Source organism: Pezoporus wallicus, unplaced genomic scaffold, assembly GCF_028554395.1.
Source record: "Pezoporus wallicus isolate ANWC-B61680 ecotype Strahan unplaced genomic scaffold, APGP_CSIRO_Pwel_v1 contig_5908, whole genome shotgun sequence".
Classification (NCBI taxonomy): Eukaryota; Metazoa; Chordata; class Aves; order Psittaciformes; family Psittacidae; genus Pezoporus; species Pezoporus wallicus.
In genome coordinates, this window is record NW_026635282.1 from 113,688 (window position 1) to 127,069 (window position 13,382).

Sequence of the window (13,382 nt, forward strand, 5' to 3'; positions counted from 1 at the left end):
AAAACAAAACTTCTCTCATATTTCAAATACTTTTGCATTGAGCTGTGGAAAGCTCCTTTACTACATTAGAGAGCTAATCAATTTCTTTTGTGAGTCTGAGGATGTGTCCTCCTCATTGATTTCTAAAAGGTTCCCTTGACACCTCCCTTGGTAATTACTGTGTCTTCAGCAAGCAGCCAGCTCCAGAGTTTGAATCCCAGGTGAAATATTCAATTGAGATGTTGCTCAAGAACAGCGAATAGGAAGCAAAACTTGGACACAGTGACAGGGTTTACTAGTTTGGTTTTAAACTTTCTATCTCACTAAACTTGTGAAGCAGCTGGCAGAGAGGCAGCCAAGTGCCTGCAAAAAGCAGGCTGGAGAACGTACAACAAGTGCATCAGGAGGTGCCTTGCTGCTCATTTATGCTAATTTCTGATGCTGATTTAGTCAGCTATGTAGTGAAACACATCCATGTACACTTTCCTATTGCTGCTTCCTAAAGCTTCTCAGAATAATTAACAAGTATGATATTTTCTTTCAGCACAAACAGATCAAGATTAAACCATGTTGTGGGAGAAATAAGTTAAAGGTCACTGGGAAATTTCATAAACTATAAATGCATTAGTATAATTAGCGCTCACTGGAACATCAAGGTGGGATCAGGAGTGTCAGGCTGGGTTCTATTTTTGATGAAAGTGATGTCTCATTACCCACTCCCCCAAGTACAAGCCTACTTCTTATCACCCAAGCATCATCAGATTTAAGCAGAAGGCTCCTGCTATGGGAAAATGTGTCAAGATGCTCACCTTGATAGGAAGAAGGTGGTGTTGCCCTGGCAGCAGCACTCATAAAAAATGGCTTTTGAGTGCCCAGAGATACATCATGGCCAGGCAAACCAGTCTGGCTCTTATTTAAGCACTAGACCTTTCTATACCAAAGTTGTTGCAGCTCTGTTCCTTTCTGTACTTTGTGTAGGGCAATGTGGGCCTTTTTTCCCCAGGCTAAAGCTGCTGTGTAGTGCTGCTCTGCATTGTTAAATAGCCACTGCAATTCACACTGGGGAGCTGCACTTCATCAGTGAATAAAGCAACATTTTATTTTCTTTTAATTCTCTAATAGGCCTTACAGTCCTGGGAGACTAAAGAGTACAGCAGAAAAACAGGAGTTCCTCGCTAAAAGGCGTGCGTTCTTAGCCACCCACAAGACCTAACTGCCTGTATTTCAAAAGCTAGTATCTGGCTTATCGAACAAAAAAAAATCAAAAAGAAATTGTATAGTTCAAAACTGTGTCCACCTTCCTTTGAAATCCACAGAATTGCTGCTGCTTGGATTTTTCTTTATTCTTCTGGTGTCACACAGCAAGAACGATAAAGATCTTAACAAAAAGCAGAGTATATGTAAGGAGTGAAGTACTACATGACCACTGATTGTAAAATCTCAACCAGTATCTCACTGTCCTAATTTGCATGGCGTTCCTATTAAAATTATCTGAGACCTGTTGAGTTGGAAGTGAAATGTCTGAGCCTACCAAGGATTTGGGGCAATGTCAAGACGGTCTACCGAAGAAGGAATCCAGGTGATGTTCCAAAAGGCATGTCCACTCTAACGTCTCCTTTTAACAAGCCACGATATCCTGCCAGAGAGGATCAGCTCCAAAAACTGTTTTTATATTGTAAAAGAAACAAGCTCAAATCAAATTGGCAGTTGGGTTTAGAATTGCATTTCAGGGGAAAAAAAAACCAATGGCAGCAAGTAAAGAGAAATGGGAGGAAGAGTGAGGAGGTAGGGAAAGCTTACTTGCTTTGCTACCTTACCCGAGCGGAGCTGCTTGATTCGCCCATTGCTAGTTGCAGTGTCAACAGGCAGGAAGTCCTTGAACCAGGAGATTTCAGGATCAGGGTTACCACTGGCAGCACAGAGCATTGTGGCTGTGCGGGCCTTTTCCACCACTTTCAGCTGCGGGCCCATGTCAATGGTCGGGAAGCCAGCTGGGAGGTGGTCTTCTGCAAGAGGAAAAAACACAAGGTTACAGTGAAATGTTCTGGTGCAGCAATGGGATATGGCTGTAGTGACAGCAGTGCCACGGTACAGCATCTGTGCCTCTGCTGGAAAACAGCAGCCTCACTTCCCTACTGAGAAGGTTTTCCAAGCCCTTAAAGCACATTAAGCTCTATAATGAGCATTCATTACACCAATAGAAGCTTCCACTAAATTTAACTGCATTTAAATCAATTGCCTTGGGAAACGTCCATAATTTTCATTGATACGTAAGCTCCATCTATTGTTAATAATTCAGTAAAAGCAGGTATTTGCCTTTTTGTGGGAGGACTGTGTAGAAGATAATAGACAAACATGAAGCCAAATAGTTCGAGGCATCTTGAAAAACAACAGCTAAACAATAAAACCCCTTAGAATGGTCCAGAGAGGCCCATTTTCTCTTTTTTTGACTAGGAACATTCTGTCACACTGGTAGGATAGATTGCACATCTCTTCCTCATGCCCCAAAATCTGATTCAGAAGGCTTTTAGAAACTAATGAATGTAAAGCTAATGAGCCACACTGTGCTTATGAGCCGCCTCACCAGACTGTGCTGTGGCAAGCTCCTGGTGCATTTTCTGGTTTGCGGAGAGCAGCAGAGGTGTGTGAGAAATGGCCAGTGCACGCTCTGGCATGTCTTACTGAAATACTATAAAATGAAGCATCCCCCTTATTGATAAAACCATCCATACAGCAGGTACGAAAATAGTTGGGTTTGCTGCTGCAGAGCACGCTCAGGTAGGCTGGGTGGAATACATCAGGCAGCCTTCACTGATAAGCCAAGGCATGCTCCAACATTGTCATTCAATAGCAGCTGCAGAACAGACCTCATTTACTCATTCTGTGGCAAGATGTACTGTACTTTGCTAAGCCTGAACTGCAATCAAAAGGACATACTTTTCCAGAGAAAAAAGAACTTGAAGAACATTAAGAAGCTTTTAAAGTACCAGAAACTCAATTATTTTCAGTATGTTTCTTTTTTTCCCTGTTCTAAGGGAACTTAAGCAAACCTCCTTCTCTGGTAAATCCAATTCTGTAAGGTTCCCAGCTCACTGCAGTGCTTAAACAAGCAAGACCTCAGCATCTCCCCAAGTCCCAGAGGAGCCCGAATTTGCTGCAATCTGATTTTTCCTGCTATCAACACACATCTGGAAGTGTACCCTTCACTCCTGACTGGAAGGTACAAGCACCTCAGGTGCTTCTGTCTATCTGTACTGCCACACCTGCAGAGCAAACACAGTCTGTGGTGGTTAATCTTACATATTTCTCCCTTAGATCTCAGGAGAATTCCCAAGACCCTTGACTTGTTTGCAAATCAAGACTGTAGCACAAAGCAACATCTGCTGTAAACAAAACAATGCCCTAGAATATTATTTTTCTGTTCAGATGAGAGTGACTATGAAGCATCCAAGGTTTTCTAAAGGAAAAAACAGTTCCTGATGCTTATTAAAAGCACAAACCATATTTTATCTCCCAGGCTGGCCTCCCTAGAAACCTCTCTCATCATGAGCAAACATAAATGGATTTTTTTTCTTTTTTTAAATGAAAGGTACCACAAAAACTAGTTCTTTTTTAATTTGCTCTCTATTGATTTTCAAAGACAAAAGGTACATACAGCTTAACTGGAACGACACCAGAGCTAGCATCCAATAACGAGAAACAGAAGCACTCAATATTGAGCAATCACAATGCGTACTCGTACATCGCTGAAAAGAAACAAAAGAAGGGTACACGCAAGTACAGCATGATATAGGCTGGAAAGCATTGGAAAATACATAGGAAAAGCCATAAACAGTGACATTCCCTCAGATTGAGGCCAAGGTTGCCTAAAATGCAGCCCCTTGCTATTTACAGTATTAGAAGCAGATGTTTACACTGGGGAGGCTGAAACCCTGAAGTGATCTGATCTAATCACCATGATTGCCATTGACAATCTTTTCTGGTTTATTCAAGATTTCACAAAGAATGCACCGAACAAAAGTATCACCCTGTTAACTTGGTCCAAAGTCTGTGTGGAGGCTTAGGACACAGCTAAAAGCAAACCTGAAACCAGCATTTGTGCAAGAAACCTCTTCCTCTCTGCAGTGATCCTTTGCCCACAGAAACAGGAATGATCAGAAAATCCTTCACAGTGACTGATGTGCAGGAACACAACCGGCCTGCTGCACTGGAGTGCTCAATCAAAATTAGCAGTTTGTGATGACCCACTGACCAGCAGAAATTACATGATGTAACCTTGACTTCACTGCACACGACAGAGATGCTGGTTACAAACACCTGGTGACAAAGCTACCTCTGCCATACCAGAAATCTTAGATCAAGAGTTTTCTGGACTCCAAAGAGATGTACCACACTGCTCCTATATCAAGTACTCTCCTCCAAGCCCAAGACATTACAGAGTCCAGATGAGAATACTGGGCTGAGGGACAGAGGGCACAGGTGACCATCATGTGATGAACTTCAATCCTAGATCCTGGACATGCAAGGTTCATGCTGCACACAGTCTCTTCCCTCTCTACTGCACACAAGCCCCAAAACTCTAGCAGCAAATGGCAGTAGCAGAGCAGCAGTGTATCCTGTGTAGTCAGAGCCACAGCAGCTTCCTTGGGCTAGCACTGGTACCAGTACATACCAGCTCTCACGTGTGCTTGGAAACTGAAACCTGCCAATCTGCTACGGCCACACCACCACCAAAACTCAAGCAAACAGCACTGACACGTCTGCCTGCCTACATTGACAAGAACATACAGGCAGCAAGGACTTGTTTGATTCCTTGTCAATCAAATGTAGAGGCGATGCTGGTGTTTAAGAGCAGCACTGTGCTTCCAGGAAGCTGCAGTCCCAGGTCAGATCACTGTGTGACAAGACACCAGGGAAATTTGACAGTCAGTCTCTGACGGCACCTCAGACACCCGAAGGCTGGGGTTCACCTGCTGTTACTTCTGGGGTAGATCCAGGGGACCTGCACTGGGCCAAGATTACAGTGTCCAGTGCTCAAGCTCAAGGAGAGGATGAGCACCTTTTCCAGAGGTGGTCCAACGGCCTCAGCTACCCATATCATCATGAGATGGGGATCTCAACTATTCCGTGTTTCCCCTGTACTGTGTGTTCCTGGCAGCCTCCCCAAACCCTCCTTGGAGAAGAGTGGCTGTAAAGAAGACCTGAGCTGGTCACACTGCAGAGCACAGCTCGGCACAAGCCCACACCTGCCCTGCCAGCAGTGCTCCTATAGAGATAACAGGGCTTCATTCCAGCCTGGCTTGGCGCTGCTGACTTCACTGGGACGGCGAGGGATGTCTCTGTTCAAACACTACAGGCGACGATAGGAGTTCAGAGCTGTTCTTGCCTTGCCTTCCCCTTCAGCAAAAGTCTAATCTAAGTCTAATTATGAGGCTCAGTCATGCCTCGGCTCCTTTCAGCCCTTGCTAGCTGTACTAACTTGTCTGCACACGGAGCTCGTCACTAATAGCTATCCTCCTATTCATGCCAATATGTGGATACCCTTCTTCTAGAAAATGAGTTTGTCAGCACTTGGTTTTATTCAAGGATAGCTTCTGTGTTTTTAATGTACATTAAACCAAGCTACGAATCTGCTTTCAAGTGCAGACGATCTAAACCAGTTTTTCCTTCTGGGTTTTGAATGCTTTCAGAAGGGGTGTACTTCAGGCAGGCATCTGGCTAGAGCAAGCAAAATCTAGGCACAAACAAGATCATTTTAGGGTATTGCAAGCTCCAATTCCCTCCATGGACTACAGCAGCGGAAGCAGAAATGACTGAGAGAAAGGCAGGAAGAGGAGAGAGAAGCAGAAGGAAAGGAAAGGGAAACAGTAAGAGAGAGTAAAAAAAAAAAAAAAAGAGTGGGTTTTGCAGTTACAAACAGAAACTCGGAAAATCCATGACCAGGCTGAGGTCTTGCAAGTAGCAGTCACCAAGGAGCCAGGAATGTCCCTCTGGCATCTAGCATGACAGCATGTGCAGAGGATCTCATGCTCACTTGACAGCTCCCTTTGCAAATCTCCTTTCTGAGGTGACAGAAATCTAACCCCCATTCTCTCACAGCTCTTTTGTGCCACACATTTCCCGCCTTTAAGGGAAAAGCTAAGGTAAGAAACCTTTCCCACAGCCCTGAACTGGAGCTGAGACCTCCTTGAGAGCAGCTGTAATTACTTGGCTCATTCACCAGCTCCCCAGAAAAATACCTTTCTAGAGGAGGCTGCCATGAGACACATACCCCTTGGGACATCCTTATTTTCTGCATCACTCCAAATATCAAGTGATGATAAGGGACACCAAGGCAATTACAATTTAAGTCTTAAGAGAAGCAAGGATCAGCCCCAGCATGGAACAGCATGTGGATAAGAGCTACTTACAGAAAAGGCCTGCAGAGAAGTCTGTGGTGAGCACAGCTGCTGACAGCTGAATCCTGCAGGATTACGCCCAGGATTTTGATCAAAACTTGTAATCTCTCACAGAACAGAAAAGTTGGAGGGGTTGGCTAGCAGGTTCCTACTAGTGCAAATCCCATATAATAGTCACTGGTCTTGCAGCCATGCAACTGTTTTGGGGATCATACCACAACTTGGCATCCCTAAAACCTTCCCTTTACCACTGTGTATTTCCTCTGTGTCAGTGTAGGAAATGGCATTTTAGAAATGATAGTGCAAACTGTAAACATGTTTATGGGAGTTACTTGTCATATTCTTCTTCCTACAAAAGCCAGGACTGCTTAGTATCATGAGTCCAATTGTTCAGACTGCTGAGGGAGAGAAAAAAAAATCCCCAATATAATTTGGAAATAGCTTTTCTATACATTACAGCTACAGATGTGAAGTTAAATCTCTTACAATCTATTAAAACTAGTGCCCCACTGGAAGGGATGTTCTTGACTCATTTCAAGTGAGATATTGGGCCTTACCCCCACACAGAGCTGGAAACAGCCTATCTGGGCCACTGGCTCCTACCAGCCTGCGTCAGCTGAGGAACTTCCAGCCCAACATCAATTTCAGGGGCTTGGTTGGGATGATTAAAGCACAAAGCTCCTTTGTTTTCAATTCTGCCAGCTATCTGAAGCCACTCAGGAGCATGTGGTGCTAGGGACAAGCCAGGAAATGGATTGAGGGCAGAGAGATCGCCAATAAATGTGTTTGACTGCGGTCAGCATCGCACAGGAGCAGGATGCATGTATCAAAAGCTATTTCACACATTCCCTACCCATTCAGGGAGGCAGGCTGGCCTCTCACCCAGTTCAAGCCACCAGGGCTGAACCGATCCTGCTAAAAGGTAGCGGTCTGACGCAATACAACACAGGATGTTGTAGGGGTAACCCTTGTCTACTGACAGACTCGTATTTGATGGATCAACGGATTTACTTTACAGATTTTACAAGCTCCCAAATCTCCCTTTGAGACACTGTAACACATTAGCAAATGCAGAATTATCAGTGCAAGGACGACAGCCTGGGTAGCCGGCAATATTAACTAATGAAAGATGCAAACCAGTAAGATTGTAAGCACACCACAATCCAGGACATCTGTTTGCTGAATAAACAGCCCTAAATCCTCCAGCACAGGTTACACAGTGTGGCTATTCAATTACTGCAAGACAATCAAAAGCAGTCAAGCAATCCAGTGGCCCAGAAGAATGGCATCATTTTACATGATAAGGAAACCCTGATACTGCTCTGTTCTGGTTCAACTGAAGCTGCACAAAGAGCATTTTATCAGCCATTTTGAGGCGATGCTCTCTTTCTGCATGCTTCTTCTTACAAAAGCCTGTTAAAGAGGTGAACCAAAAATATCACCCAAATTCGTGGTCTCCAAAGGCTGTCCAGTGTCAGGAGCCGGGAGTGGTGGGAGGAGGAGTGCATTGTGTGTGCTAGCTGCCAGAGCCAAGTCTCAGGCAGGCTAATGAATGCCCTGTCGACACTGGCACCGCCTTGTAATTGCCTAAGGAAAAGGTGGGGCAGTGAAACCAACCTGTTTCAAAGGCAGCAAAGTCTTAATTACTGGGTTAGTAAGTATAAAACAGTTTCAGGCAGGCAGAAAATACAAACAGTCATCTATTGATGACAAGGCTTTTAATGACAAATCTGCCGGGTTTGTATGACATCAACACCGATGTGACATGCTGAAGCAGCCTGCCGAAAATGGGGAGAAGGGCGCAGATGAATGGGTGGGTGTGGAAACGAGCTCCAGAAGGACTTCTCTGTGTCACGGTGTAACCACATGAATAACTGCACAAGAGCTTACAGTAAACAAAGTATTTGCTATCTCTTAAAAAGATCACAGCAGCAGTGAAACAGTTTACAAAAGAAAGAATCTGAGTCAGTTCAAAACAAAGAACGTACTGTAAGGAAAATTCAAGAAAATACGAGACTAGACATGGCAGAAATGGATAAACTGTCAGGCAGATTCCCACCCCAGGGGCTCACCGCGTGGGAGCTCATGGGACCTACTAATTCTAGAGGTTATGAGTCCATAAAACACCCCATGGAGACAGTGCTACCTTTCAAGCGCTTGAAGGGTACTGCTAACGTTGTCCGCTCATGGCTGGACAGCAATCATCTCCATTTACAAGCTACCAATACCTTCCCAGTAGCACAGCTGCCATTCCCAAGCACCTGCTTATCTCCGAGGGGAGCAAGGATTGCTTTGCAGAGAGGCAGGTGCTCCTAAGAGCAAGACACGGCAGTGCCTCTCAAGGTGCTCTGACACGGATTCAGCCTCTGCTCCTGCCAAGTCCCAGTGCTGCACACGTGTAGTGCTGAGGTAATGCATGGCCACTGCAGCAAGAAGTCACCTCCCCAGGGCCGAGCACCCTGCACTTGCAGTGGCACCCAGAACTCCCTCCCACCCAGGGTGCAGCCTTGGTTCTCCAGGCCTGAGGGAGCACTGCATCCCATTGGGATGAAACAAATAGCTTCTCCCAGCCCTTAGGGATGTGGTTAATATCCAAACAACGTTCCTTCCGGCCTCATGATGCCTCTCAACCTGCTCCAAGGAACTGGTCAGAACAAAAGGTGGTGCCACAGATGCAGGGTCAACCCTCCATTAGGAAACAGATCTTCCTTTCCTTTGAGGAGCACTGCAGCATGCCACTGCCAAAGCCCTCCTGTATATCCTATGTCTGGATACACTAGACATAGCCACACATCAGCCATAACTACCTCTAGGCTTCTCACACGGTAGCTGATTTGTTCTAGATTCAGGCGGGGATACAGAAAAGAGAGACAGCTTCCAGAGGCCCTGATGGAGGCAACAGTTGTCACTTTCCAGCGTGGCTTTTCCCTAAGCACAGCCCAAAGGAAGGCATGAGAAAGGTCCCTCTGGAGGGAAAATGCACTTTCACTACCATGGCCTTGCAGTCCTCAGATCCATGGTCTTCATAAACTCTACAAGATCTCCTGAGGTGACTAAGTCTAGGCATAGCTTCAGTGGTGAAAAGGCAATTCCTCTCTCTCTTATACAGATAACCTGTTCTTGACAGAGGGCAACACAAAGATGATTCACAGCTGCTGAAGCTGATTCAGAGCACACCAGAAGAAAGCATACAAGTCACAAGCTTGGGCAAATTAAAGGTTTGCACCTACAACCCACTGTTTCAGTTCTTAGTTTAGGGATCTTCCCAAGTAATAACAACCTCTGCTCAGTACGTGCTAGCTGAGGACTCAGCTGTCAGCTAGGAGACCTCAACCCATCCTGGAAGAAAACAATTATTTGCACCTTATCAGATTAGATCGCAAGGGTCTGAGACAGCATTTATGAAATCCCTATTACCACATCATCCTTCAGTCACCCTGACTACCTCTTGCTGCTTTCCATTCTGGCTTCCTGTCGAAGACAGTCACATTTGCAGTTTTGGTCCTAAACTCAAGTTTTTCCAAGAAGGTCCAATATACCTAAAAGAGCTAAAAAACTTCCTGAGAAGGAAGATTATAGCAGAAGCTTATCTGCTCAGGCTGAACAAGCTCTGAGCCACAGGACACAGCCTCTCCAAGCTGATGACACAGCCCATGGAGTGATGGGATCTGTGATGCAAAGACCCTTAAGAGGCAAGGACCACCCCTGACCTCCTGCTCCAGACCCAACCCACTATTCTGCTGTGAAAGTAGAGCACTGTCCACAGACAACCCAAAAGCACATCAAAACAAGCATTTTCCTGGGAGACCAGAGAAACTAGTTCTTCATGTTAATGAAATATAAAAAGGGCTCTGACAGTCATTTAAGAGTTAAAAGTATAGCGCAGCAGAAACTACAGCAAGAAATGTAAAAAATGTGGGTGAGGAAGAGCTTACACACAAGTAAAACAGATCATATCTGTGAGATCCCCTGCCTGAGCAAGAGTCCCTTTTTAACCCTTGTTCGGTAAGGAAAAAAAAAGCTCATCTTGTTTCCTCCCCCAAAATTACAGCTTAATTTCAAGTAGGTAAAAATAGTTTTGTGGGTCATACCCAACAGCTGGTAAATAAGCCCAGGCTCTTTCAACAACTCTTTCCCACAGAAGAAAAAAAAATCATCGGCTGGAAGTATGCATTGAAGAAACTTACAAAGGTTCTTTAAACACAATGAATTCAGAAAGGTTTTGCAGGCAGCTATTAAGACTCCGTAGTAAAGGAACAGTAACAGAAGACCATGCTGTGCTTTCAGGCAGGACTATGCCATTTGTTGGTACCAACTGTTGAATATAACTGCCTGTAGAACTGTTTTCAAACCACTGTTTCCCCGTGACAGAATATATAAACACACTCCCACTAAAACATACCCAAAACTTCAATCTTTTCAGAGAAAAGCATGGAAACAGCTCTTACTTGCATTCTCAGTCATTTATTAATCCTGTGCATTTTCCATACTACTTCACCTGCACTGATGTGATACGCGATTAGCACGGAGATTTTCATTTTTTAAGATGTGCAATCAATAATGGATTTCCATATGCCATTAAATCCAACATGTGGTTAAATTAATGGAGCATTTGACTTTTGATCCATGTACGTCTGGCTGCAGCTCAGTGCAGGAAAAAATGCATGAGAACCGAGTTAATCTGACAGCAGAGCTCTCCCACGCTTTCTAACGTTGAGTTTCAGATTAAAGTGAAGCATTCCTGCTGCCACTCAGCTGGAATACTAAATCTGTTCATTTCCACTTCACAGGCCAGAATGCAAGATTTTTGGCCACTTAACTCCTACTGAAAGGGCTAGATCTTGCTAAAATCTGATTTCTATTTAGGTCCTGTAGCCTGCCTGCATCATTGTTAACCCAGTGGCTTCTCCTCCTGTGGGGGAACATCACAGCCTGTCAAAACAACAGTGGCCAGCAACTCTCAAGTAAGAATTTTAACATTAGGGACGGGACAAAGTTATGTGTTTTGACAAAATACCCTGCTGAAAATGTCTTCTTGGACTTCTGACTTTTAAAGGAAAACCGCTGGGATGTTACGTGAGAAAGAACTTTGTCTTGTTTGTCTTTCACCCTCCCCAAAATCCCCAAGCAAAAACTCCTGAGGTCCCAGTTGACTGGAGGTTAGCAAAGCTGACACTCATCTGCAAGAAGGGCTGGAAGGAGGATCCAGAGAAATACAGGCCTGTCAGTCTGACCTCAGTGCCAGGGAAGTTTATGGAGCTGGTCATCTTGAGTGCCATCATGCAACACATACAGGACCAACCAGGTGATGACGCCCAGTCAACATGGGTTTATGAAAGGCAAGTCCCGCTTGACTAATTTGATCTCCTTCTGTGACAAAAGTGACCCACTTAGTGGATGATGGAAAGGCTGAGGGTTTTATCTACCTAGAATTTAGGAAAGCCTTTAACACCATTTCCCAGAGCATTCTCCTGGAGAAACTGGCTGTTTGTGGCTTGGGACACTGGGTAAAAACCTGGCTGGATGGCCGAGCCCTAAGAATGGTGGTGAATGGAATTAAATCCAGTTGGCAGCTGGTCACAAGTGGTGTTCCCCATGGCTCAGTATTGGGGCCAGTTCTGTTTAATATTGTTAACAATGATCTGGACAAGGTAAAATCAAGTGCACTGTCAGTAAGATGGTAGCAACACCAAACTGCATGGGAGTGTTTGTCTGTTGGCAGGTAGAAAGCTCTACAGCGGGATATGGACAGGCTGGACTGATAGGCTGAGGCCAACTGTATGAGGTTCAACACGGTTCAGTGCCATGTCCTGCACTTAGGTCACAACAACTCCATGCAACACTACAGGCTTGGGGAAGAGTGGCTGGAAAGCTGCCTGGAGGAAGAGGACCTGCGAGTGTTGGTCAACAGTGGCTGAATATGACCCAGCAACACACCCCGGTGGCACAAAAGGTCAGCAGGATCCTGGCTTGTATCAGAAACGGTGTGGACAGCAGGACCAGGGAAGTGACTGTCCACCTGTACTCGGCACTGGCGAGGCCGCACCTCAAATAGTGTTCAGTTTTGGGCCTCTCAATACAAGAGAGACATTGAAGTGCTGGAGCAGGTCCAGAGAAAGGCAACAAGCTGGCGAAGGATCTGGAGCACAAGTCTCATGAGGAGTGGCTGAGGGAACTGAAGTTGTTTAGTCTGGAGAACAGGAAGCTCAGGGGAGACCTTATCTCTATAACTACCTGAAAGGAGGCTGCTGTGAGGTGGATGTCAGTATGTTCTCCCAAGTAACAAGTGATAAGTTGAGAGGAAACAGTCCTGAGTTGTGCCAGGGGAGGTTTAGATTGGATACTAGCAAAAATGTCAAGCATTGGAACAGGCTGCCCTGTGCTCACAGGGAAGTGGTGGAATCACCATTCCTGGAGGTAGTTAAAAGCTGTGTAGATGTGGCACTTAGGGACATGGTTTAGTGGTGGACTTGGCAGGGCCAGGAAAACAGTTGGACTTGATGATCTGAAAGGTCTTTTCCAACCTAAATGATTCTACGATTAGCTTGGAAACTGAAACTTCAGATTGTACTGGGGAGGAGCTAGACAGTCATTAGAGAAAGCACAAAAATATTCTACTTCTGGCATTTACAACCAGCCAGAGCTTCAAAAGGAAAACAAGATTTCCCCTGCCCCCAAAGAATGCCTTCCCGAAACACCCCTTTGCTCTCTGATCTCAAAGACTAAACTGAAACTTGAAGGCAACCTCAAAAAATGCTAAGTTATGGAATGGAGTGGCTGTGTGATGCCATGAGAGCTTGAATCCCAGAGCCAGCAATCAAAGCATGTGGGTGTGGGAAAGGAAGAGAAACAATTCTTACAAAACAAGCTGGAAAGCACCAGCCCTGGTGCTCAGCAGCCTGCTCTTCTCTCCACCTCCTCCTATTACCTTTTCCTCACCCTATGCTTTTTCTTCAGCACCATCCTTTCCTGCCACTGTCAATAAATTCTCATGCACGTGGCTCT

The 13,382-nt window shown here is 45.2% G+C and overlaps 1 protein-coding gene across 14 annotated transcripts in view; it reads right to left on the reverse strand.

The window, feature by feature from the left end:
• PTPRF (protein tyrosine phosphatase receptor type F) overlaps window positions 1-13,382 on the reverse strand; it is a 398,994-nt gene that overhangs the window by 108,646 nt on the left and 276,966 nt on the right. For all 14 annotated transcript variants that reach the window (XM_057416512.1, XM_057416531.1, XM_057416501.1 and 11 more), the window contains one exon: window positions 1,797-1,985. In XM_057416512.1, the coding sequence (XP_057272495.1) occupies window positions 1,797-1,985 (189 nt within the window). The remainder of the gene's footprint in view (window positions 1-1,796; window positions 1,986-13,382) is intronic.